The sequence below is a fragment of the Salvelinus alpinus genome, chromosome 7 (genome assembly GCF_045679555.1).
Source record: "Salvelinus alpinus chromosome 7, SLU_Salpinus.1, whole genome shotgun sequence".
Classification (NCBI taxonomy): domain Eukaryota; kingdom Metazoa; phylum Chordata; class Actinopteri; order Salmoniformes; family Salmonidae; genus Salvelinus; species Salvelinus alpinus.
The window spans coordinates 2395164-2419500 of NC_092092.1; the positions used below are offsets into that span (position 1 = coordinate 2395164).

General features: G+C 44.7%; 2 protein-coding genes across 2 annotated transcripts in view; one reads left to right on the forward strand and one right to left on the reverse strand.

Annotated features, from left to right (window-relative positions):
* LOC139580328 (calcium uniporter protein, mitochondrial-like) overlaps positions 1–24337 on the forward strand; it is a 518594-nt gene that overhangs the window by 252912 nt on the left and 241345 nt on the right. The gene's annotated exons all lie outside the window — the stretch shown is intronic.
* Positions 1–24337, reverse strand: part of LOC139580326 (cAMP and cAMP-inhibited cGMP 3',5'-cyclic phosphodiesterase 10A-like) — a 159329-nt gene that overhangs the window by 72981 nt on the left and 62011 nt on the right. The window contains exon 3 of the mRNA XM_071408878.1: positions 11337–11368. Coding sequence (XP_071264979.1) covers positions 11337–11368 — 32 coding nt within the window. The remainder of the gene's footprint in view (positions 1–11336; positions 11369–24337) is intronic.

A 24337-nucleotide genomic window follows, 5' to 3' on the forward strand; every position in this document is an offset into this window, starting at 1 on the left:
ACACACACACCACCTTCTGCATGTTCCTGTCCTGGTACTGCTAGACACCAGAGACACAAACGTTACACACACACACACACCACGCACCACCTTCTGCATGTTACTGTCCTGGTACTGCTAGACACCAGAGACACAAACGTTACACACACACACACACACACACCACCTTCTGCATGTTCCTGTCCTGGTACTGCTAGACACCAGAGACACACACGTTACACACACACACACACATACACCACCTTCTGCATGTTCCTGTCCTGGTACTGCTAGACACCAGAGACACACACGTTACACACACACACACACACACACACACACACACACACCACCTTCTGCATGTTCCTGTCCTGGTACTGCTAGACACCAGAGACACAAACGTTACACACACACACCATGCACCACCTTCTGCATGTTCCTGTCCTGGTACTGCTAGACACCAGAGACACACACGTTACACACACACACACACACACACCACCTTCTGCATGTTCCTGTCCTGGTACTGCTAGACACCAGAGACACAAACGTTACACACACACACACACACCATGCAACCGCCGACTGCACACGAGAGAGAGAGAGAGAGAGAGAGAGAGAGAGAGAGAGAGAGAGAGAGAGAGAGAGAGAGAGAGAGAGAGAGAGAGAGAGAGAGAGAGAGAGAGAGAGAGAGAGAGAGAGAGAGAGAGAGAGAGAGAGAGAGAGAGAGAGAGAGAGAGAGACACACACTGTGGTCAGAACAGGACGATTCTCTCTCTTCCTCTCTCACTTCCCTTTCTATCCTCTGCCGCTCCTTTTTCTGGCCTAGCATGGGAAACGTGTTTACATTGACAAAGACAATCAGACACAATCATTACACACACAAAAAGTGAAGAGAATAACAAGTTTTTAAATTCCTATATTATTAGCAGTAAATGTAGTGTAACATTTAAACTGTTACAGCAGCTATGTACAGTGTTGTGACAATATGCAACTAGTAGAATGTATGAATAACGAGGGGAAATAAATAGACAGGTAAGTATAGGATATATTTACATTGGTGTTTCTGACCCACTGGTTGACCTTTTCTTGTGGCAGCAGGTCACACATTTTGAGGCTGGGATTGCACACTGCTGTGTTTCGCCAAACCACTACGGGAGTTTGTCAACATTTTGTTTGAATTCTTTGTGGATCTGTGTAATCTGAGGGAAATATGTGTCTCTAATATGGTCATACATTTGGCAGGAGGTTAGGAAGTGTCGCTCAGTTTCCACCTCATTTTGTGGGCAGTGTTGCACATAGCCTGTCTTCTCTTGAGAGCCAGGTCTGCCTACGGCTGTAAATAGTCAAGGCTTTTCTTCGTTTTGGGTCACTCACAGTACCTGACGTATTCTGCTACTGTGTACGCTCTGTTAAGGGCAAAAGTAGAATTGAAATTTGCTCAGTATCTTGGTTGATTCTTTCCAGTGTGTCACATAGTTATCTTTTTGCTTTCTCATAATTTGGTTGGGTCTAATTGTGTTGTTGTCCTGGGGCTCTGGGGGCTGTTTGTGTGAACAAAGAGCCAGAACCAGCTGGCTAAGGGGACTCTTTTCTAGGTTCATGTCCTTACAGGTTAGGGCTTTGTGGTGGAAGGTTTGGGCTTAGCTTTCCTTTAGGTGGTTGTGGAATTTAACAGCTATTTTCTGGATTTTGATAATTAATGGGTATAGTCCTAATTCTGCTCTGCATGCATTATTTTGGGGTTTTCTTTGTATGATGAGGATAGTTTTGCAGAATTCTGCAGAGTCACACTTTCGTGTTTGTCCCATCTTGTGAATTCTTGGTTGGTGAGCGGACCCCAAACCTCACAACCATAAAAGGCAATGAGTTCTATAACTGAGTATCTTTTTTGCCAGATCCTAATCGGGATGTCAAATTTGATGTTCCTTTTGTCTTGTTTCTCAGATTGTTCACGGCCTTGTGGAAGTTACCTGTGTGGTGCTGATGTTTAGGCTGAGGTGTGTGTAATTCTAAGTGGGCAACGGTGTCCTGGCACCTGCCTCACCTCCAGCTGGGTGACCCTCTGCTTGGGGTTGCTCGTCTATGGGGCTGTTTATGGAGGGGGTCTGGTTTGACAGAGGGGTAGTGTGTTAGTATAGCACTGTGCCATGCCAGGGAATGGTCTGGTTAATATAGCACCATGCCAGGGGATGGTCTGGTTAATATAGCACTGTGCCATGCCAGGGGATGGTCTGGTTAATATAACACTGTGTCATGCCAGGGGATGGTCTGGTTAATATAGCACTGTGCCATGCCAGGGGATGGTCTGGTTAATATAGCACTGTGTCATGCCAGGGGATGGTCTGGTTAATATCACACTGTGCCATGCCAGGGGATGGTCTGGTTAATATAGCACTGTGTCATGCCAGGGGATGGTCTGGTTAATATCACACTGTGCCATGCCAGGGGATGGTCTGGTTAATATAGCACTGTGTCATGCCAGGGGATGGTCTGGTTAACATAGCACTGTGCCATGCCAGGGGATGGTCTGGTTAATATAGCACTGTGCCATGCCAGGGGATGGTCTGGTTAATATAGCACTGTGCCATGCCAGGGGATGGTCTGTGTTAATATAGCACTGTGCCATGCCAGGGGATGGTCTGTGTGGAAGATTAAGTTGCTTACATTCCAATTTTTGCAGCAGTCAGCAAAAAAGTATCTCTGGATTGTCCATGAGCAGCATTGTTTTGTACTCTTTCAGTGCCTTCTCTTTCTTTACATCCAAGGGGTACTGTACTGGGATGACCTCTGAGGTCAAAGAGGCCTCTGCATTGGGGTGGGGGAGGCTGTGAAACTCTGCTGCTATTGTTGGGCTCAAAGGGCTTTCACACATCTCACTTCACACCTCGCTGCAAATTGAAGTTGGAGCCGAGTCTGTTCTCTCCTAGATAAGCTTGGTAGCCTTAATAACTTAGCATTCAAAATATCAATACAATACAAAAGGCTTTAATGGCATGGGAAAATAAGTGAAATAGAAAATAAACAAAAGTGAAATATCAATAAAAAATTAACAGTAACCATTACACTCACAGGAGATCCAAAGGAATAGACTTTTCAAATGTCATGTTATGTTTATATACAGTGCTGTAACGATGTGCAAATAGTTAAAGTACAAAAGGGAAAATAAATAAACGTAAATATGCGTTGTATTTACAATGGTGTTTGTTCTTCACTGGTTGCCCTTTTCTTGTGGCAACAGGTCCCAAATCTTGCTGATGTGATGGAACACTGTGGTATTTCACCCAATAGATAGATGGGAGTTTATTAAATTGGATTTGTTTTCAAATCCTTTGTGGGTCTGTGTAATCTGAGGGAAATATGTGTCTCTAATATGGTCATACAATTGGCAGGAGGTTATTTTGTTGGCAGTGTGTACATAACCTTTCGTCTCTTGAGAGCCAGGTCTGCCTACGGCGGCCTCTCTCAATAGCAAGGCTATGCTCACTGAGTCTGTACATAGTCAAAGCTTTCCTTCATTTTGGGTCAGTTACAATGGTCAGTTATTCTGCTACTGTGTACTCTCTGATTAGGGCCAAATAGCATTCTAGTTTGCTCTGTTTTTTGTTAATTCTTTCCAATTATTGGCTGGTGAGCGGATCCCAGACCTCACAACCATAAAGGGCAATGGGTTCTATAAGTGATTCAATGTTTAGCTAGATCCTAATTGGTGTGTTGAATTTGATGTTCCTTTTGATGGCGTAGAAGGCCCTTCTTGCCTTGTCTCTCAGATCGTTCACAGCTTTGTGGAAGTTACCTGTGGCGCTGATGTTTAGGCCGAGGTACAGTGCATTCGGAAAGTATTCAGACCCCTTGACTTTTCCACATTTTGTTACGGTACAGCCTTATTCTAAAATGGATTAAATAAAAACATTTCCTCATCATTCTACACAGAATAACCAATAAAGACAAAGCAAAAACAGGTTTTTAGAAATGTTTGCAAAGTTATTAAAAATAATTAACAGAAATAACTTATTTACATAAGTATTCAGACCATTTGCTTTGAGACTTGAAATTGAGCTCAAGTGCATCCTGTTTCCATTGATCATCCTTGATGTTTCTACAACTTGATTGGAGTCCACCTGTGGTAAATTCTATTGATTGGACATGATTTGTAAAGGCACACACCTGTCTATATAAGGTCCCACAGTTGACAGTGCATTTCAGAGCAAAAATAAAGCCATGAGGTTGAAGCACTTGTCCGTAGAGCTCAGAGACAGGATTGTGTCAAGGCACAGATCTGGGGAAGGGTACCAAAATATTTCTGCAGCATTGAGGTACCCAAGAACAGGGTGGCCTCCATCATTCTTAAATGATAGATGTTTGGAACCACCAAGACTCTTCCTAGAGCTGACAGCCAGGCCAAACTGAGCAATCGGGGAGAAGGTCCTTGGTCAGGGAGGTGACCAAGAACTTGATGGTCACTTTGACAGAGCTCCAGAGTTCCTCTGCGGAGATGGGAGAATTTCCACGAGGACAACCATCTCTGCAGCACTCCACCAATCATGCCTTTATGGTAGAGTGGCCAAACGGAAGCCACACCTCAGTGAAAGGCACATGTGAGCCCGCTTGGAGTTTGCCAAAAGGCACCTAAAGGACTCTGCCCATGAGAAACAATATTCTCTGGTCAGAAGAAACCAAGATTGAACTATTTGGCCTGAATGCCAAGTGTTACATCTGGAGGACACCTACAGTGAAGAATGGTGGTGGCAGCATCATGCTTTCAGTGACAGGGACTGGGAGACTAGTCAGGATCTAGGGAAAGATGAACAGAGAAAAGTACAGAGAGATCCCTTGATGAAAACCTGCTCCAGAGCGTTCAGGCAAAGGTTCACCTTCCAACAGGACAACGACCCTAAGCACACAGCCAAGACAACTCAGGAGTGGCTTCGGGAACAATTCTCTGAATGTCCTTGAGTGGCCCAGCCAGAGCCCGGACTTGAACCCGATCAAACATCTCTGGAGAGACCTGATAATAGCTGTGCAGCGACGCTCCCCATCCAACAGAACTTGAGAGGATCTGCAGAGAAGAAAAGGAGAAACTCCCCAAATACAGGTGTGCCAAGATTGTAGCATCATACCCAAGAAGACTCAAGGTTGTAATCGCTGCGAAAGGTGCTTCAACAAAGTAATGAGCAAAGGGTATGAATACTTAGGGAAATGTGATTTTCCTTTATATACAGTGGGGAGAACAAGTATTTGATACACTGCCGATTTTGCAGGTTTTCCTACTTACAAAGCATGTAGAGGTCTGTAATTTTTATCATAGGTACACTTTAACTGTGAGAGACGGAATCTAAAACAAAAATCCAGAAAATCACATTGTATGATTTTTAAGTAATTAATTTGCATTTTATTGCATGACATAAGTATTTGATCACCTACCAACCAGTAAGAATTCCGGCTCTCACAGACCTGTTAGTTTTTCTTTAAGAAGCCCTCCTGTTCTCCACTCATTACCTGTATTAACTGCAACTGTTTGAACTCGTTACCTGTATAAAAGACACCTGTCCACACACTCAATCAAACAGACTCCAACCTCTCCACAATGGCCAAGACCAGAGAGCTGTGTAAGGACATCAGGGATAAAATTGTAGACCTACACAAGGCTGGGATGGGCTACAGGACAATAGGCAAGCAGCTTGGTGAGAAGGCAACAACTTTTGGTGCAATTATTAGAAAATGGAAGAAGTTCAAGATGACGGTCAATCACCCTCGGTCTGGGGCTCCATGCAAGATCTCACCTCGTGGGGCATCAATGATCATGAGGAAGGTGAGGGATCAGCCCAGAACTACACGGCAGGACCTGGTCAATGACCGGAAGAGAGCTGGGACCACAGTCTCAAAGAAAACCATTAGTAACACACTACGCCGTCATGGATTCAAATCCTGCAGCGCACGCAAGGTCCCCCTGCTCAAGCCAGCGCATGTCCAGGCCCGTCTGAAGTTTGCCAATGACCATCTGGATGATCCAGAGGAGGAATGGGAGAAGGTCATGTGGTCTGATGAGACAAAAATAGAGCTTTTTGGTCTAAACTCCACTCGCCGTGTTTGGAGGAAGAAGAAGGATGAGTACAACCCCAAGAACACCATCCCAACCGTGAAGCATGGAGGTGGAAACATCATTCTTTGGGGATGCTTTTCTGCAAAGGGGACAGGACGACTCTACCGTATTGAGGGGAGGATGGATGGGGCCATGTATCGCGAGATCTTGGCCAACAACCTCCTTCCCTCAGTAAGAGCATTGAAGATGGGTCGTGGCTGGGTCTTCCAGCATGACAACGACTCGAAACAGACAGCCAGGGCAACTAAGGGGTGGCTCCGTAAGAAGCATCTCAAGGTCCTGGAGTGGCCTAGCCAGTCTCCAGACCTGAACCCAATAGAAAATCTTTGGAGGGAGCTGAAAGTCCGTATTGCCCAGCGACAGCCCCGAAACCTGAAAGATCTGGAGAAGGTCTGTATGGAGGAGTGGGCCAAAATCCCTGCTGCAGTGTGTGCAAACCTGGTCAAGAACTACAGGAAACGTATGATCTCTGTAATTGCAAACAAAGGTTTCTGTACCAAATATTAAGTTCTGCTTTTCTGATGTATCAAATACTTATGTCATGCAATAAAATGCAAATTAATTACTTAAAAATCATACAATGTGATTTTCTGGATTTTTGTTTTAGATTCCGACTCTCACAGTAGAAGTGTACCTATGATAAAAATGACAGACCTCTACGTGCTTTGTAAGTAGGAAAACCTGCAAAATCGGCAGTGTATCAAATACTTGTTCTCCCCACTGTATATATACACACACACACTACCGTTCAAAAGTTTGGGGTCACTTACAAGTGTCCTTGTTTTTGAAAGAAAAGCAGATTTTTGTCCATTAAAATAACATCAAATTGATCAGAAATACAGTGTAGACATTGTTAATGTTGTAAATGACTATTGTAGCTGGAAACGGCTGATTTTTAATGGAATACAGTGGGGAGAACAAGTATTTGATACACTGCCGATTTTGCAGGTTTTCCTACTTACAAAGCATGTAGAGGTCTGTAATTTTTATCATAGGTACACTTCAACTATGAGAGACGGAATCTAAAACAAAAATCCAGAAAATCACATTGTATGATTTTTAAGTAATTAATTTGCATTTTATTGCATGACATAAGTATTTGATACATCAGAAAAGCAGAACTTAATATTTGGTAGAGAAACCTTTGTTTGCAATTACAGAGATCATACGTTTCCTGTAGTTCTTGACTAGGTTTGCACACACTGCAGCAGGGATTTTGGCCCACTCCTCCCTACAGATCATCTCCAGATCCTTCAGGTTTCGGGGCTGTCGCTGGGCAATACGGACTTTCAGCTCCCTCCAAAGATTTTCTATTGGGTTCAGGTCTGGAGACTGGCTAGGCCACTCCAGGACCTTGAGATGCTTCTTACGGAGCCACTCCTTAGTTGCCCTGGCTGTGTGTTTTGGGTCGTTGTCATGCTGGAAGACGCAGCCATGACCCATCTTCAATGCTCTTACTGAGGGAAGGAGGTTGTTGGCCAAGATCTCGCGATACATGACCCCATCCATCCTCTCCTCAATACAGTGCAGTCGTCCTGTCCCCTTTGCAGAAAAGCATCCCCAAAGAATGATGTTTCCACCTCCATGCTTCACGGTTGGGATGGTGTTCTTGGGGTTGTACTCATCCTTCTTCTTCCTCCAAACACGGTGAGTGGAGTTTAGACCAAAAAGCTCTATTTTTGTCTCATCAGACCACATGACCTTCTCCCATTCCTCCTCTGGATCATCCAGATGGTCATTGGCAAACTTCAGACGGGCCTGGACATGCGCTGGCTTGAGCAGGGGGACCTTGCGTGCGCTGCAGGATTTTAATCCATGACGGCGTAGTGTGTTACTAATGGTTTTCTTTGAGACTGTGGTCCCAGCTCTCTTCAGGTCATTGACCAGGTCCTGCCGTGTAGTTCTGGGCTGATCCCTCACCTTCCTCATGATCATTGATGCCCCACGAGGTGAGATCTTGCATGGAGCCCCAGACCGAGGGTGATTGACCGTCATCTTGAACTTCTTCCATTTTCTAATAATTGCGCCAACAGTTGTTGCCTTCTCACCAAGCTGCTTGCCTATTGTCCTGTAGCCCATCCCAGCCTTGTGCAGGTCTACAATTCTATCCCTGATGTCCTTACACAGCTCTCTGGTCATGGCCATTGTGGAGAGGTTGGAGTCTGTTTGATTGAGTGTGTGGACAGGTGTCTTTTATACTGGTAACGAGTTCAAACAGGTGCAGTTAATACAGGTAATGAGTGGAGAACAGGAGGGCTTCTTAAAGAAAAACTAACAGGTCTGTGAGAGCCGGAATTCTTACTGGTTGGTAGGTGATCAAATACTTACGTCATGCAATAAAATGCAAATGAATTACTTAAAAATCATACAATGTAATTTTCTGGATTTTTGTTTTAGATTCCGTCTCTCACAGTTGAAGTGTACCTATGATAAAAATTACAGACCTCTACATGCTTTGTAAGTAGGAAAACCTGCAAAATCGGCAGTGTATCAAATACTTGTTCTCCCCACTGTATCTACATAGGCGTATAGAGGCCCATTATCAGCAACCATCACTCCTGTTTTCCAATGGCATGTTGTGTTAGCTAATCCAAGTTTATCATTTTAAAAGGCTAATTGATCATTAGAAAACCATTTTGCAATTATGTTAGCACAGCTGAAAACGTTTGTCCTGACTAATGAATCAATAAAACGGGCCTTCTTTAGACTAGTTGAGTATCTGGAGCATCAGCAGTTGCGGGTTCGATTACAGGCTCAAAATGGCCAGAAACAACACATTTTCTTCTGAAACTCGTCAGTCTATTCTTCTTCTGAGCAATTAAGGCTTTTCCATGTGAGAAATTGCCAAGAAACGGAAGATCTCGTACAAAGCTGTGTACTACTCCCTTCACAGAACAGAACAAACTGGCTCTAACCAGAATAGAAAGAGGAGTGGGAGGCCCCGGTGCACAATTTAGCAAGAGGACAAGTACATTAGAGCGTCTAGCTTGAGAAACAGACGCCTCACAAGTCCTTAACTGGCAGCCTCATATAATAGTACCCGCAAAACACCAGTCTCAACGTCAACAGTGAAAAGGAGACTCCGGGATGCTGGCCTTCTAGGCAGAGTTGCAAAGGAAAAGCCATTTCGCAGACTGGCCAATAAAAATAAAATATTAAGATGGGCAAAAGAACACAGACACTGGACAGAGGAAGTGTTATGGACAGACAAGTTTGAGGTGTTCGGATCACAAAGAAGAACATTTGTGAGAATGAAAAGATGCTGGAAGATTGCTTGATGCCATCTGTCAAGCATGGTGGAGGCAATGTGATGGTCTGGGGGTGCTTTGGTGGTGGTAAATTGGGAGATTTGTACAGGGTAAAAGGGATCTTGAAGAAGGAAGGCTATCACTCCATTTTGCAACGCCATGCATACCCTGTGGACGGCACTAAATTGGAGCCAATTTTCTCCTACAACAGGACAATGACCCAAAGCACAGCTCCAAACTATGCAAGAACTATTTAGGGAAGAAGCAGTCAGCTGGTATTCTGTCTATAATGGAGTGGCCAGCACAGTCACCGGATCTCAACCCTATTGAGCTGTTGTGGGAGCAGCTTGACCGTATGGTACGTAAGAAGTGCCCATCAAGCCAATACAACTTGTGGGAGGTGCTTCAGGAAGCACGGGGTGAAATCTCTTCAGATTACCTCAACAATTTGACAACTAGAATGCCAAAGGTCTGTAATTGCTGCAAATGGAGGATTCTTTGACGAAAGCTAAGTTTGAAGGACACAATAATTATTTCAATTAAACATTTTTTTTATTTATAACCTTGTCAACGTCTTGACTATATTTCCTATTCATGTTGCAACTCATTTCATGTTTGTTTTCATGGAAAACAAGGACATTTCTAAGTGACCTCAAACTTTGCATTGTCATTATGGGGTAACGTACGTAACAAAACATGGAAAAAGTCAAGGGGTCTGAATACTTTCTGAATGTACTATGTATAGTTTTGTGTGCTCTAGTGCAACGGTGTCTAAATGGAATTTGTATTTGTGGTCCTGGCAACTGGACCTTTTTTGGAACACCATTATTTTTGTCTTACTGAGATTGACTTTCGGCAGAATCTGTGCAGAAGATCGTGCTCGGTGCTGCTGTAGGCCCAAGCAACAGATCATCAGCAAACAGTAGACATTTGACTTCAGTTTCTAGTAAGGTGAGGCCGGGTGCTGCAGACTGTTCTAGTGCCCTCGCCAATTCATTTATATATGTTGAAGAATATCTCTCTCCCTTTTTCTCTATTCCCTCCCTCCCTCCCTCCCTCCCTGTCACACACATGGGGTCTGCCCTCACCCTGCTAACTGTCACACACACACCGTCCTATACACGTCAGTCTTAGTGCTGTCCATTAGCACTTGGTGACATGATCACTCATATAGTCACACACACACACACACACACACACACACACACACACACACACACACACACACACACACACACACACACACACACACACACACACACACCAGTTCTTACCAAACTGAGTGTATTTTTGTGTTCCAGACCATATTGAGTGTGTTCCTTTCAATCAATGTTTTATCAACTCAGTAGACAGACAGTATATGGGCTTTTCTTTATAAAGTAATAAAGTCCAAAAAACAGACAACAAAGGACAGTCAAAACACATTTTTGACGAAGGAGTCAGCATCTGTGTCTTAATCTAAGTAGATCCAAAACGATTTAAATTCTTCACAGAGAAGGTTCTTATTGTTTAAAATTCACCCACGGGATTATTAATCCAATACCACCGACGTATAAATAGAATGAGATCACATTTGGGGGATACCTTTAGGATATTAGTCTGGTTGGATGCCATATAAAAAGTTTAAACAGACACAGACAGACAGAGAGACAGAGGCAGACAGACGCAGACCGACATACAGACAGACGGGACAGAGGCAGACAGAGAGACAGAGGCAGACAGAGGCAGACAGACGCAGACACACAGACCGACATACAGACAGACGGGACAGAGGCAGACAGAGAGACAGAGGCAGACAGAGGCAGACAGACGCAGACACACAGACCGACATACAGACAGACGGGACAGAGGCAGACAGAGAGACAGAGGCAGACAGAGGCAGACAGACGCAGACACACAGACCGACATACAGACAGACGGGACAGAGGCAGACAGAGAGACAGAGGCAGACAGAGGCAGACAGACGCAGACACACAGACCGACATACAGACAGACGGGACACTTACCCTGCTGCCGTCTTTAGCTGATGACGTGTCATCTGAAAGAAGAAGATGAAACAAGCTGTTAGACTGCGGTGGAGAAGGAGACAAGGAAACAAGACAAAGGAAACAAGGAGACTAGCTAGGAGACATGGTATCTTGGAGACATGGTCTCAGAGTTCATGTGTTCATTGCAACCAAACTCAGCAAAAAAAAGAAACGTCCCCTTTTTCAGAACCCTGTCTTTCAAAGAAAAATCGTACAAATCCAAATAACTTCACAGATCTTCATTGTAAAGGGTTTAAACACTGTTTCCTGTGCTTGTTCAAAGAACCATAAACAATTAATGAACATGCACCTGTGGAACAGTCGTTAAGACACTAACAGCTTACAGACGGTAGGCAATTAAGGTCACAGTTATGTAAACTTAGGACACTAAAGAGGCCTTTCTACTGACTCTGAAAAACACAAAAAGAAAGATGCCCAGGGTCCCTGCTCATCTGCGTGAACGTGCCTTAGGCATGCTGCAAGGAGGCATGAGGACTGCAGATGTGGTCAGGGCAAAAAATTGCAATGTCCGTACTGTGAGACGCCTAAGACAGCACTACAGGGAGACAGGACGGACAGCTGATCGTCCTCGCAGTGGCAGACCACGTGTAACAACACCTGCACAGGATCGGTACATCTGAACATCACACCTGCGGGACAGGTACAGGATGGCAACAACAACTGCCCGAGTTACACCAGGAACGCACAATCAGTGCTCTGCACTGACGAGTTGCGGTTTTGTCTCACCAGGGTTGATGGTCGGATTCGCGTTTATCGTCGAAGGAATGAGCGCTACACCGAGGCCTGTACTCTGGAACGGGATCGATTTGGAAGTGGAGGGTCCGTCATGGTCTGTGGCGGTGTGTAACAGCATCATCGGACTCATCATCAGAAACATTTAGCATGCTATAATGTAGGCTAAATCACTGATCAGACACATTTAGCATGCTATAATGTAGCCTAAATCACTGATCAGAAACATTTAGCATGCTATAATGTAGGCTAAATCACTGATCAGACACATTTAGCATGCTATAATGTAGCCTAAATCACTGATCAGACACATTTAGCATGCTATAATGTAGCCTAAATCACTGATCAGACACATTTAGCATGCTATAATGTAGCCTAAATCAAGTGGTCATCTATCACTGATCAGACACATTTAGCATGCTATAATGTAGCCTAAATCACTGATCAGAAACATTTAGCATGCTATAATGTAGCCTAAATCACTGATCAGAAACATTTAGCATGCTATAATGTAGCCTAAATCACTGATCAGAAACATTTAGCATGCTATAATGCAGCCTAAATCACTGATCAGACACATTTAGCATGCTATAATGTAGCCTAAATCACTGATCAGACACATTTAGCATGCTATAATGTAGCCTAAATCAAGTGGTCATCTATCACTGATCAGACACATTTAGCAGTGTAGTCCTTTTATTATTGCATATAGGCAAATGCATCTCCAAAAGCCTGCGAAGGTTGTGAAATATGTACCCGAGACACACGTGCTTTTTGAAAACAGGATTATTGGGTATAATGTTGAAGATAAGTCTCCACGCTCCCTAACAAAGTGGAGTTGGAATGAAAATGGATCAAAAAAGCATTTGCTCTGTTTAAAAATATCACTTGTTCCCCCCGCACCCAATTCCGTGATATCCAATCGGTAGTTCCGATTTTGTCTCATTGCTGCAACTCCCCAACAGACTCGGGAGAGGCAAAGGTTGAGAGCAATGTTGCAGGTTCACTAGGCCAAGCTTTGGGCTGGACGCTTTGGGCTGGACCCATTGGGCTGGACCCTTTGGGCTGGACCCATTGGGCTGGACCCATTGGGCTGGACCCATTGGGCTGGACCCATTGGGCTGAACCCAAGTTAATAGTTGATGCAATGTTTCAAGTTGGTTGCAGACAGGCCATGTGTAGCCAATGTGATTTATAGGATATTTCTTTTTATCAGGATATTGCAGTCTGCAATGTTTTTATATGCTGGCTTTATGTAGGCTATTTTTATATAGTTGGCAATAGAAGTTACTTTTTAGGTTTGTATCATTTTCATTTAGAATTGGATAGAATTTAGATTAACTACATGACAATGATATTGAGATATGACGACGTTATTATAAATTAAATTAAACTGTTTCACGAAAATGTGCATATGAAAACCATAACTGGCACGCAGAGCGGTAGAAATGGTAAGATAAATTAGCATTCCACATGAGAAAGGTTGCAAACTCGCCTCTTACCGGGCAACTTCAGGAGAGTAATGTCAGAATCTGAGACAGCCAGCAGGAGCGGGAGGAGAACAGTGTTTTTAATTCTGGCTATCTAGATCTCTGACACCCTCTTGAGGCATTTGTCTTAAAGCATCAGACAAGCTCAATACATATACATTAGTTGATTTTATTAAAACACATGGGGTGTGTCTATCTATGGATAAAACAAGTTTTAAAATGTACACCAATCGATTGGTAGAAAGAACAGATGACTTTCGGTCGACCAAGATTTTCTTTTAGTTGTCTGAACAAAATACCGAATTATTTATTTAATTTGGATGCCGCAGCCATGGCTGCACAAACCTTTAACATCGGCCTAATTAAACTCAAAATATGTTATTTTTGTTGTTATTAGTCTTATGTATGTGCCTAAACCAATAACAATTTTATAATTATTTATTTATTTTTGATGGTGTATATAAACATTGGAAGAAAAAAAACTTTTTACAGCCAAAATACCGTAAGTCTTATGTGAAAGCAGCATTTGTAGCATGTGAAGGGGGCTGTATTGTGTGTGTGTGTGTGTGTGTGTGTGTGTGTGTGTGTGTGTGTGTGTGTGTGTGTGTGTGTGTGTGTGTGTGTGTGTGTGTGTGTGTGTGTGTGTGTGTGTGTGTCTCGAAGGAGGACGGAGCTGTCGTATGATTGTTGTTTTAAACATTCCTTCAGAGAGCACTGGCGTTCCAAACCTAGCCCAGTGAGCTATTTTAGACTGAAGCCCAGCAGTAAGTCCTCACAATGACGTCAATGCAGAGGCACAATGCTATAGGCCCAATCCCAACGTATGTGTGTGTGTGAGGGGGGGGGGGGGGGGGGGGGGTTCTTCTATCCTTGTGGGGACCTAAATCATAAAACAAGGAAAATTGTCCCTCATGGTGACATTTCCCACATCACCATAAGGACAAAAGCTTTAGGGTTATATTTACAATTAGGGTTAGTGTTAGAATTAGGGTAAGGGGTTAGTGGTTAGGTTTAGGCTTAGATTTTGGGTTAGGGTTATGGGTTAAGGTTAGGATTAGGTTTAGGCTTAGTGGTTAGGTTTGGGCAGACTAATGTTAAGGTTAGGGTTAGGGTTAGGGTTAGGGAAAATATGATTTTGAATGGAAATTAATTTTAGCTTCACACGAGGATAGATGAACAAAATGTGTGTGTGTGTGTGTGTACGTGTAAGTGTGTGTGTGTGTGTGTGTGTGTGTGTGTGTGTGTGAACCCCTCATTAATGTCCTCACAATGACGTCAGTAGAAAGGTATACTGCTATAGGCCCAACCCCAACAGCAGACCAAGACTGAGTTACAACTGTAAACATACTATATGATACCACACACACACACTGCATACTACCGGAAGCACACACACACACATCCTGCATGCTACCGCACACACACACACACACACACACACACACTGCATGCTACCGCACACACACACACACACACACACACACACACACACACACACACACACACACACACACACACACACACACACACACATACTGCATGCTGCCGCACACACACACACACACACACACACACACACACACACACACACACACACACACACACACACACACACACACACACTGCATACTACCGCAAGCACACACACACATCCTGCATGCTACCGCACACACACACACACACACACACACACACACACACACACACACACACACACACACACACACACACACACACACACACACACACACACACACACACATCCTGCATACTACCACACACATACATTCTGCATACTACCGCACACAGACACATAATGCATACTACCACACACACACATCCTGCATACTACCGCACACACACATCCTGCATACTACCGCACACACACACACACACACACACACACACACACACACACACACACACACACACACACACACACACACACACACACACACACACACACACACACACACACACACACACACATCCTGCATACTACCACACACACACATCCTGCATACTACCGCACACACACACATACTGCATACTACTGCACACACACATCCTGCATACTACCACACACACACATCCTGCATACTACCGCACACACACACACACACACACACACACACACACACACACACACACACACACACACACACACACACACACACACACACACACACACACACACACACACACACACACATCCTGCATACTACCACACACACACATCCTGCATACTACCACGCACACATACTGCATACTACCACACACACATACTGCATACTACCACACACACATACTGCATACTACCACACACACATACTGCATACTACCACACACACACACACATCCTGCATACGACCACACACACACACATCCTGCATACTACCACACACACACACATACTGCATACTACCACACACACATACTGCATACTACCACACACACACACACACATCCTGCATACTACCACACACACACACACATCCTGCATACTACCACACACACATACTGCATACTACCACACACACATACTGCATACTACCACACACACATACTGCATACTACCACACACACACACACACATCCTGCATACTACCACACACACACACACATCCTGCATACTACCACACACACATACTGCATACTACCACACACACACACACACACACACACACACACACACACACACACACACACACACACACACACACACACACACACACACACACACACACACACACACACACACACACACACACACACACATACACATACTACCACACACACATACTGCATACTACCACACATACTGCATACTACCACACATACTGCATACTACAGCAAGCTCCCTGAACTACACACACCCTCCCTGAAGATGGTATCCTCTAATAATTAACGTGTATGGTGACGTATTGTTCGTACAGATAGTTTGATTTTGTTTATTACATTAAGAAATAGAATATTATTTATTTATTTTTCCAGAAAGAAATTCACTTGTGGCATGTCGGATAAAATATAAAAATAAAGATATAAAATTCACACATGACAGAAACCGAACTCTGACACGGTGTCATAACACCTTTGTTAGCTAACAGGCCTGCGGATTAATGACTGTTGCGTGTATTGTTGACACTTTAAAATAAAATAAAAAGTACCACAAATACAGTTAGTCAGTATGAACAAGCTTCCTCATTGGTCAGTCAGCATTAACACTGTCACGGAGACATAGTCCAGTAGCCCCTCGGATAGTCGCATATATTAAGATACAGAGAGAGACAGAGAGAGACAGAGAGAGAGAGAGAGAGAGAGAGAGAGAGAGAGAGAGAGAGAGAGAGAGAGAGAGAGAGAGAGAGAGAGAGAGAGAGAGAGAGAGAGAGAGACAGAGACAGAGAGAGAGAGAGAGAGAGAGAGAGAGAGAGAGAGAGAGAGACAGAGAGAGAGGGACAGAGAGAGAGGGACAGAGGGGGACAGAGGGGGACAGAGACAGAGAGAAAGGGAGAGAGAGAGAGAGAGAGAGAGAGACAGAGACAGAGGAGAGAGAGTGTGATCGGCGCTGGAGACATGGCTCAGAAAGCTAGACAGAACAAGACCACAAAACAGACCAGCACAACACCCTCCCCCCCAACAAGACCCAGAAGGTGGAGATGGACGGCTGTCTGAGAGAGCTGGCTGCTCTACGGACTGAGGTGAGAGAGCTGGCTGCTCTACGGACTGAGGTGAGAGAACTGGCTGCTCTACGGACTGAGGTGAGAGAACTGGCTGCTCTACGGACTGGGGTGAGAGAGTTGGCTGCTCTACGGACTGGGGTGAGAGAGATGGCTGCTCTATGGACTGGGGTGAGAGAGCTGGCTGCTCTACGGACTGGGGTGAGAGAGCTGGCTGCTCTACGGACTGGGGTGAGAGAACTGGCTGCTCTACGGACTGAGGTGAGAGAACTGGCTGCTCTACGGACTGGGGTGAGAGAACTGGCTGCTCTACGGACTGGGGTGAGAGAGCTGGCTGCTCTACGGACTGGGGTGAGAGAGCTGGCTGCTCTACGGACTGGGGTGAGAGAGCTGGCTGCTCTACGGACTGGGGTGAGAGAACTGGCTGCTCTACGGACTTGGGTGAGAGAACTTAAAGAGGCACACATGGCACTGAAGGAGGAGGTGACAAAGCTGAGGTGTGACAGAGAGCAGGACGCTCCCCCAGAGAAGCCAGCAGAGCAGCCCACCTCAGACCCAGACCACAACCTCAACACCACAATGGGACAGACAACACAGGACCCAAAAACCCAGCAGACCCCACTCCCTCCTAACAGCACATCATAATTCACACGGGCACAAATGATCTGAGGGCCCAGCAGGAAAGGCTGACAAAAGCATTCAAGAGAGATGGTTATCTCCACCCTGCTACCACGAAAAGACTATCATCCTGCCACCATCCTGCCAAGCATTTTGTGAGACTGTGCCTCAAAACCAAATGTTTTCCTGGCCCACCACTCCACCCTGGACTTGAACAGCCTTTACGACCAGGTCCACCTCTACAAGGCAGCAATCGTAACTTTTGCCAGGACCCTGAAGGACGTCACCCTTAACCGTAGTCCCAGCACCTCACACAGGAGCCACAGAGCAACAAACACCTCTCCCAGACCTGCAAGACCCTCTTCCCGAAGGACCTGCAACGAGACAACCCACGCCAAGAGGACCCAGACCACAGCATCACCAGCCACACCCCAACCAGCTAAGACCACCCCAAGCAAACCCTAGCCACACCCTATAGGCACCCCCATATCAGACCAATGCCAACTGCCCACCCTAAGCCCCTGCGGCAAAGACCTTAACATGACAGCAGGACATGAGCAGAGCAACAGACCCAACCCCCACTATTACACCCGCCCAAGCCCCATCCTGAGTCCTTAGAGGTATGTATCAGATGCTCAACTTGCTCTGCTCACACCTACTGTGATGGTCCGTGCCTTACAAACACAAACACAACATTTATTGCCTTACCTCCCTTATCTTACCTCATTTGCACAAACTACATATACTTTCTCTATTGTGTTATTGACTGTATGTTTGTTTATTCCATGTGCAACTCTGTGTTGATGTTTGTGTCGCACTGCTTTGCTTTATCTTGGGCCAGGTCGTAGTTGTAAACGTAGTTGTTCTCAACGAGCCTACCTGGTTAAATAAAGGTTAAATAAATAAATAAATACAAGGTCTGAGGTCATCTGCCTTTGGCCTAAAGAGCAGGAACCCAGACTTCATCAAAGAAATTGGAAATACAGACATTGCATCCTACAAGAAACATGATATAAAGGAGACGGACCCACTGGTTGCCCTCTAAGTTACAGAGAGCTGGTAGTCCCATCCACCAAAATACCAGGTGTGAAACAGGGAAGGGACTCAGGGGGTATGCTAATTTGTTATAGAGCAGACCTAACCCATTATATTAAATTAGTCAAAATAGGAATATTTTACATCTGGCTAGAAATTAACAAGGAAATTATCTCAACAGAGTAAAATGTCCTCCTGTGTGCTACCTTTATCCCCCCAGTAGAATCCCCATACTTTAACGATGACAGCTTCTCCATCCTAGAATGGGAGATCAACCATATTCAGGCCCAGGGACATCTACTAGTCTGTGGTGACCTAAATGCCAGAACTGGACACAAACCTGACACTCTCAACACACAGGGTGTCACGCCCTGGCCTTAGTATTCTTTGTTTTCTTAATTATTTTAGTTAGGTCAGGGTGTGACATGGGGAATGTATGTGTTTTTTGTAGTGTCTAGGGTGGTTGTAAGGTTTAGGGGGTTTATTAGAGTAGTTGGGTTTATGTTTAGTATAGTAGTCTAGCTGTGTCTATGGTTGAGTGTAGGTATCTAGGAAAGTCTATGGTTGCCTGAATTGGGTCTCAATTAGAGACAGCTGGTTATTGTTGTCTCTGATTGGGAGCCATATTTAAGGCAACCATAGGCTTTAGGTGATTGTGGGTAATTGTCTATGTTGAAGTGTTTTGTGTAGCTTCACGGTGTTCTGTTTGTTGTTTTGTTTTTTCCTTCTTTAAAATAAAAGAAGATGTACTTTCCACGCGCTGCGCCTTGGTCCTCTCTCAGTCCCGTTGACGATCGTGACACAGGGGGACAAACACCTGCCTGGAGGTGACAGCATTCCCTCCCCCATATGCCCCACTAGGCACAACTAGGACAACATAACCAACAAAAACAGGTCACAACTCCTGCAGCTGTCGCACGCTGGGTATGTACATGGTAGGCTTCGAGGGGACTCCTATGGTAGGTACACCTACAGCTCATCCCTTGGCAGTAGTACTGTAGACTACTTTATCACTGACCTCAACCCAGAGTCTCTTAGAGCGTTCAGTCAGCCCACTGACACCCCTATCAGACCACAGCAAAATCACAGTCTACTTGAACAGAGCAATACTCAATCATGAGGCATCAAAGCCAAAGGAACTGAATAATATTAAACTTGGCAGTAGAAAACCTAATCAGTATATTTGACCTCTCAGCTTCCCTATCAAATCTAAACATTTCAAACAGACAACCTAAGAAAATGAACAACAATGACAAATGGTTTGATGAAGAATGCAAAAACCTAAGAAAGAAATTGAGAAACCTGTCCAACCAAAAACATAGAGACCCAGAAAATGTGGCTTTTTACCAAATTACCGTACGACAGACCACATATTCACCCTGCACACCCTAATTCACAAACAAACAAACAAACAAACCAAAACAAAGGCAAAGGCAAAGTCTTCTCATGCTTTGTTGATTTCAAAAAAAGCTTTCGACTCAATTTGGCATGAGGATCTGTTATAAAAATGCACACAACAAAATATACATACCTCGGCCTAAACATCAGCGCCACAGGTAACTTCCACAAAGCTGTGAACGATCTGAGTGACAAGGCAAGAAGGGCCTTCTATGCCATCAAAAGGAACATAAAATTTGACATACCAATTAGGATCTGGCAAAAAATACTTGAATCAGTTATAGAACCCATTGTCCTTTATGGTCCTGAGGCTCTGTTCACAAACAGACCCCACAGAGCCCCAGGACAGCAATACAATTAGACCCAACCAAATCATGAGAAAACAAAAAGATAATTACTCGACACATTGGAAAGAATTAACAAAACAAACAGAGCAAACTAGAATGCTATTTTGCCCTGAACAGAGAGTATACAGTGGCAGAATACCTAACCACTGTGACTGACCAACAATTAAGTAAAGCTTTGACTATGTACAGACTCAGTGAGCATAGCCTTGCTAATGAGAGAGGCCACCATAGGCAGACCTGGCTCTCAAGAGAAGACAAGCTATTTGCACACTGCCCACAAAATGAGGTGGAAACTGAGCTGCACTTCCTAACCTCCTGCCAAATGTATGACCATATTAAAATACACATATTTCCCTCAGATTACACAGATCCAAAAATAATTTTAAAAAAAACTAATCCAATTTTGATACAACAGTGTGTCATCACAGCAACAAGATGTGTGACCTGTTGCCACAAGAAAAGGGCAACCAGTGAAGAACAAACACCATTGTTTATACAGCCTATATTTATGTTTATTTATATTCCCTTTTATACTTTAACTATTTGCACATCGTAACAACACTGTATATAGACATAATATGACATTTGTAATGTCTTTATTCCTCCGGAACTTTTGTGAGTGTAATGTTTACTGTTCACTTGCTTTATTGGCAATGTGAACATACTGTATGTTTCCCATGCCAATAAAGCCCATTGAATTAAGAGAGGCCCACAGTAGAGAGAGAGAGAGAGAGAGAGCCACAGTGTTTTGAGAGAGAAACCTTACATTAAACAAAAATATATATTAGAGAAAAACTCAGCTCCCTAAAACACACAACTAAAAACACCCAAATAACTACCAAATGACACGAGCGGAACTTTCAAAGAAATTACAAAACATTAAACCTGGAAAGGCATGTGGCCCTGACAGCATCAATAATGAAATGCTTAAACACAGTACTCCTGAGCTTCAGGATGCCTTATTAAAACTATTCAACCTTTGGAGAGTGGCTGCTTCCCTGATATTTGGAACCAGGGCATCAAAACCCCCATACATTAAAGGTGACAAATTAGACCCTAATAACTAATAATAACTAATAATATGTTAGAGAAATATATGTGGGGAATATGTGTCACCAGTAACACCAGGAAAGGTATATGCATGTTTTGTTGATTTTAAGAATGCTTTTGATTCCACATGACATTATGGATTACATTAGAAAACCCTCCAAAGCGGTGTTGAACTGAACAATAAAATACGATTTTTTTTGTTGTACACGGACGAGGGGTGAGACAAGGGTGCAGTTTAAGTCCAACCCTGTTCAAGGTCTACATCAACAAACGAGTAGTGTCGTTGGGCCGATCTGCAGGCCCTGGACTGACGAGGAGATCAGATTCCTGCTCTACCCAGATTACCTTGTCCTACCGTCACCAACAGATCAAGGTCTACCCAGATGACCTTGTCCTACTGTCACCAACAGATCAAGGTCTACCCAGATGACCTTGTCCTACTGTCACCAACAGATCAAGGTCTACCCAGATGACCTTGTCCTCCCGTCACCAACAGATCAAGGTCTACCCAGATGACCTTGTCCTACCGTCACCAACAGATCAAGGTCTACCCAGATGACATTGTCCTACTGTCACCAACAGATCACGGTCTACCCAGATGACCTTGTCCTACCGTCACCAACAGATCACGGTCTACCCAGATGACCTTGTCCTATCGTCACCAACAGATCAAGGTCTACCCAGATGACCTTGTCCTACCGTCACCAACAGATCAAGGTCTACCCAGATGACCTTGTCCTACAGTCACCAACAGATCAAGGTCTACCCAGATGACCTTGTCCTACAGTCACCAACAGATCAAGGTCAACAGGAACAACGTAACATTCTTTAGGAATACAGCATCAACGGGGAAATCAACCTCAACCTTTAGAAAACCAAAGTTATAATTTTTCCAGAAAAAGGCCAGGAATCAGAGCAGCAGACATTGGTACAACTACCTGGGATTAACAACCAGTGTCTCTGGTGACCTGGGATTAACTACCAGTGCCTCTGGTGACCTAGGATTAACAACCAGTGCCTCTGATGACCTGGGATTAACAACCAGTGTCTCTGGTGACCTGGGATTAACTACCAGTGTCTCTGGTGACCTGGGATTAACAACCAGTGTCTCTGGTGACCTGGGATTAACTACCAGTGTCTCTGGTGACCTGGGATTAACTACCAGTGCCTCTGGTGACCTGGGATTAACTACCAGTGCCTCTGGTGACCTGGGATTAACAACCAGTGCCTCTGGTGACCTGGGATTAACAACCAGTGCCTCTGGTGACCTGGGATTAACAACCAGTGCCTCTGGTGACCTGGGATTAACAACCAGTGCCTCTGGTGACCTGGGATTAACAACCAGTGCCTCTGGTGACCTGGGATTAACAACCAGTGTCTCTGGTGACCTGGGATTGACAACCAGTGCCTCTGGTGACCTGGGATTAACAACCAGTGTCTCTGGTGACCTGGGATTAACAACCAGTGCCTCTGGTGACCTGGGATTGACAACCAGTGCCTCTGGTGACCTGGGATTAACAACCAGTGCCTCTGGTGACCTGGGATTAACAACCAGTGTCTCTGGTGACCTGGGATTGACAACCAGTGTCTCTGGTGACCTGGGATTAACAACCAGTGCCTCTGGTGACCTGGGATTGACAACCAGTGCCTCTGGTGACCTGGGATTAACAACCAGTGTCTCTGGTGACCTGGGATTAACAACCAGTGCCTCTGGTGACCTGGGATTAACAACCAGTGCCTCTGGTGACCTGGGATTAACTACCAGTGCCTCTGGTGACCTGGGATTAACAACCAGTGCCTCTGGTGACCTGGGATTAACAACCAGTGCCTCTGGTGACCTGGGATTAACAACCAGTGCCTCTGGTGACCTGGGATTAACAACCAGTGCCTCTGGTGACCTGGGATTAACAACCAGTGCCTCTGGTGACCTGGGATTAACTACCAGTGCCTCTGGTGACCTGGGATTAACAACCAGTGCCTCTGGTGACCTGGGATTGACAACCAGTGCCTCTGGTGGCCTGGGATTGACAACCAGTGCCTCTGGTGACCTGGGATTGACAACCAGTGCCTCTGGTGGCCTGGGATTGACAACCAGTGCCTCTGGTGGCCTGGGATTAACAACCAGTGCCTCTGGTGACCTGGGATTGACAACCAGTGCCTCTGGTGGCCTGGGATTGACAACCAGTGCCTCTGGTGGCCTGGGATTGACAACCAGTGCCTCTGGTGACCTGGGATTAACAACCAGTGTCTCTGGTGGATTTGATCTAGCAGTGAATGCACTAAAATAAATAGCTCACAAAGCATTTTAATCCATAAAAAGACTAAACTAAATATTCCTATCCACATCTGATGCAATATCTTCAATAGTGTCATTTTTACCAATTGCACTATATGGAAGTGAGGTTTGGGCTCTAACCTGTAATGATGATTATAAGCATTGGGAGAAACCTAATAGACAATCTACAAACAGAATTCCGCAGTTATATCCTAAGTATCCAACAGAAAGTACCAAATAACTCAGAAGATTCCCTTTAAGTGTACATATAAAGAAAAGGACAGTACAATGTTGGCACCGTTTGAAACTAAGCCCCAAAACAGCCTTACAATTCAAA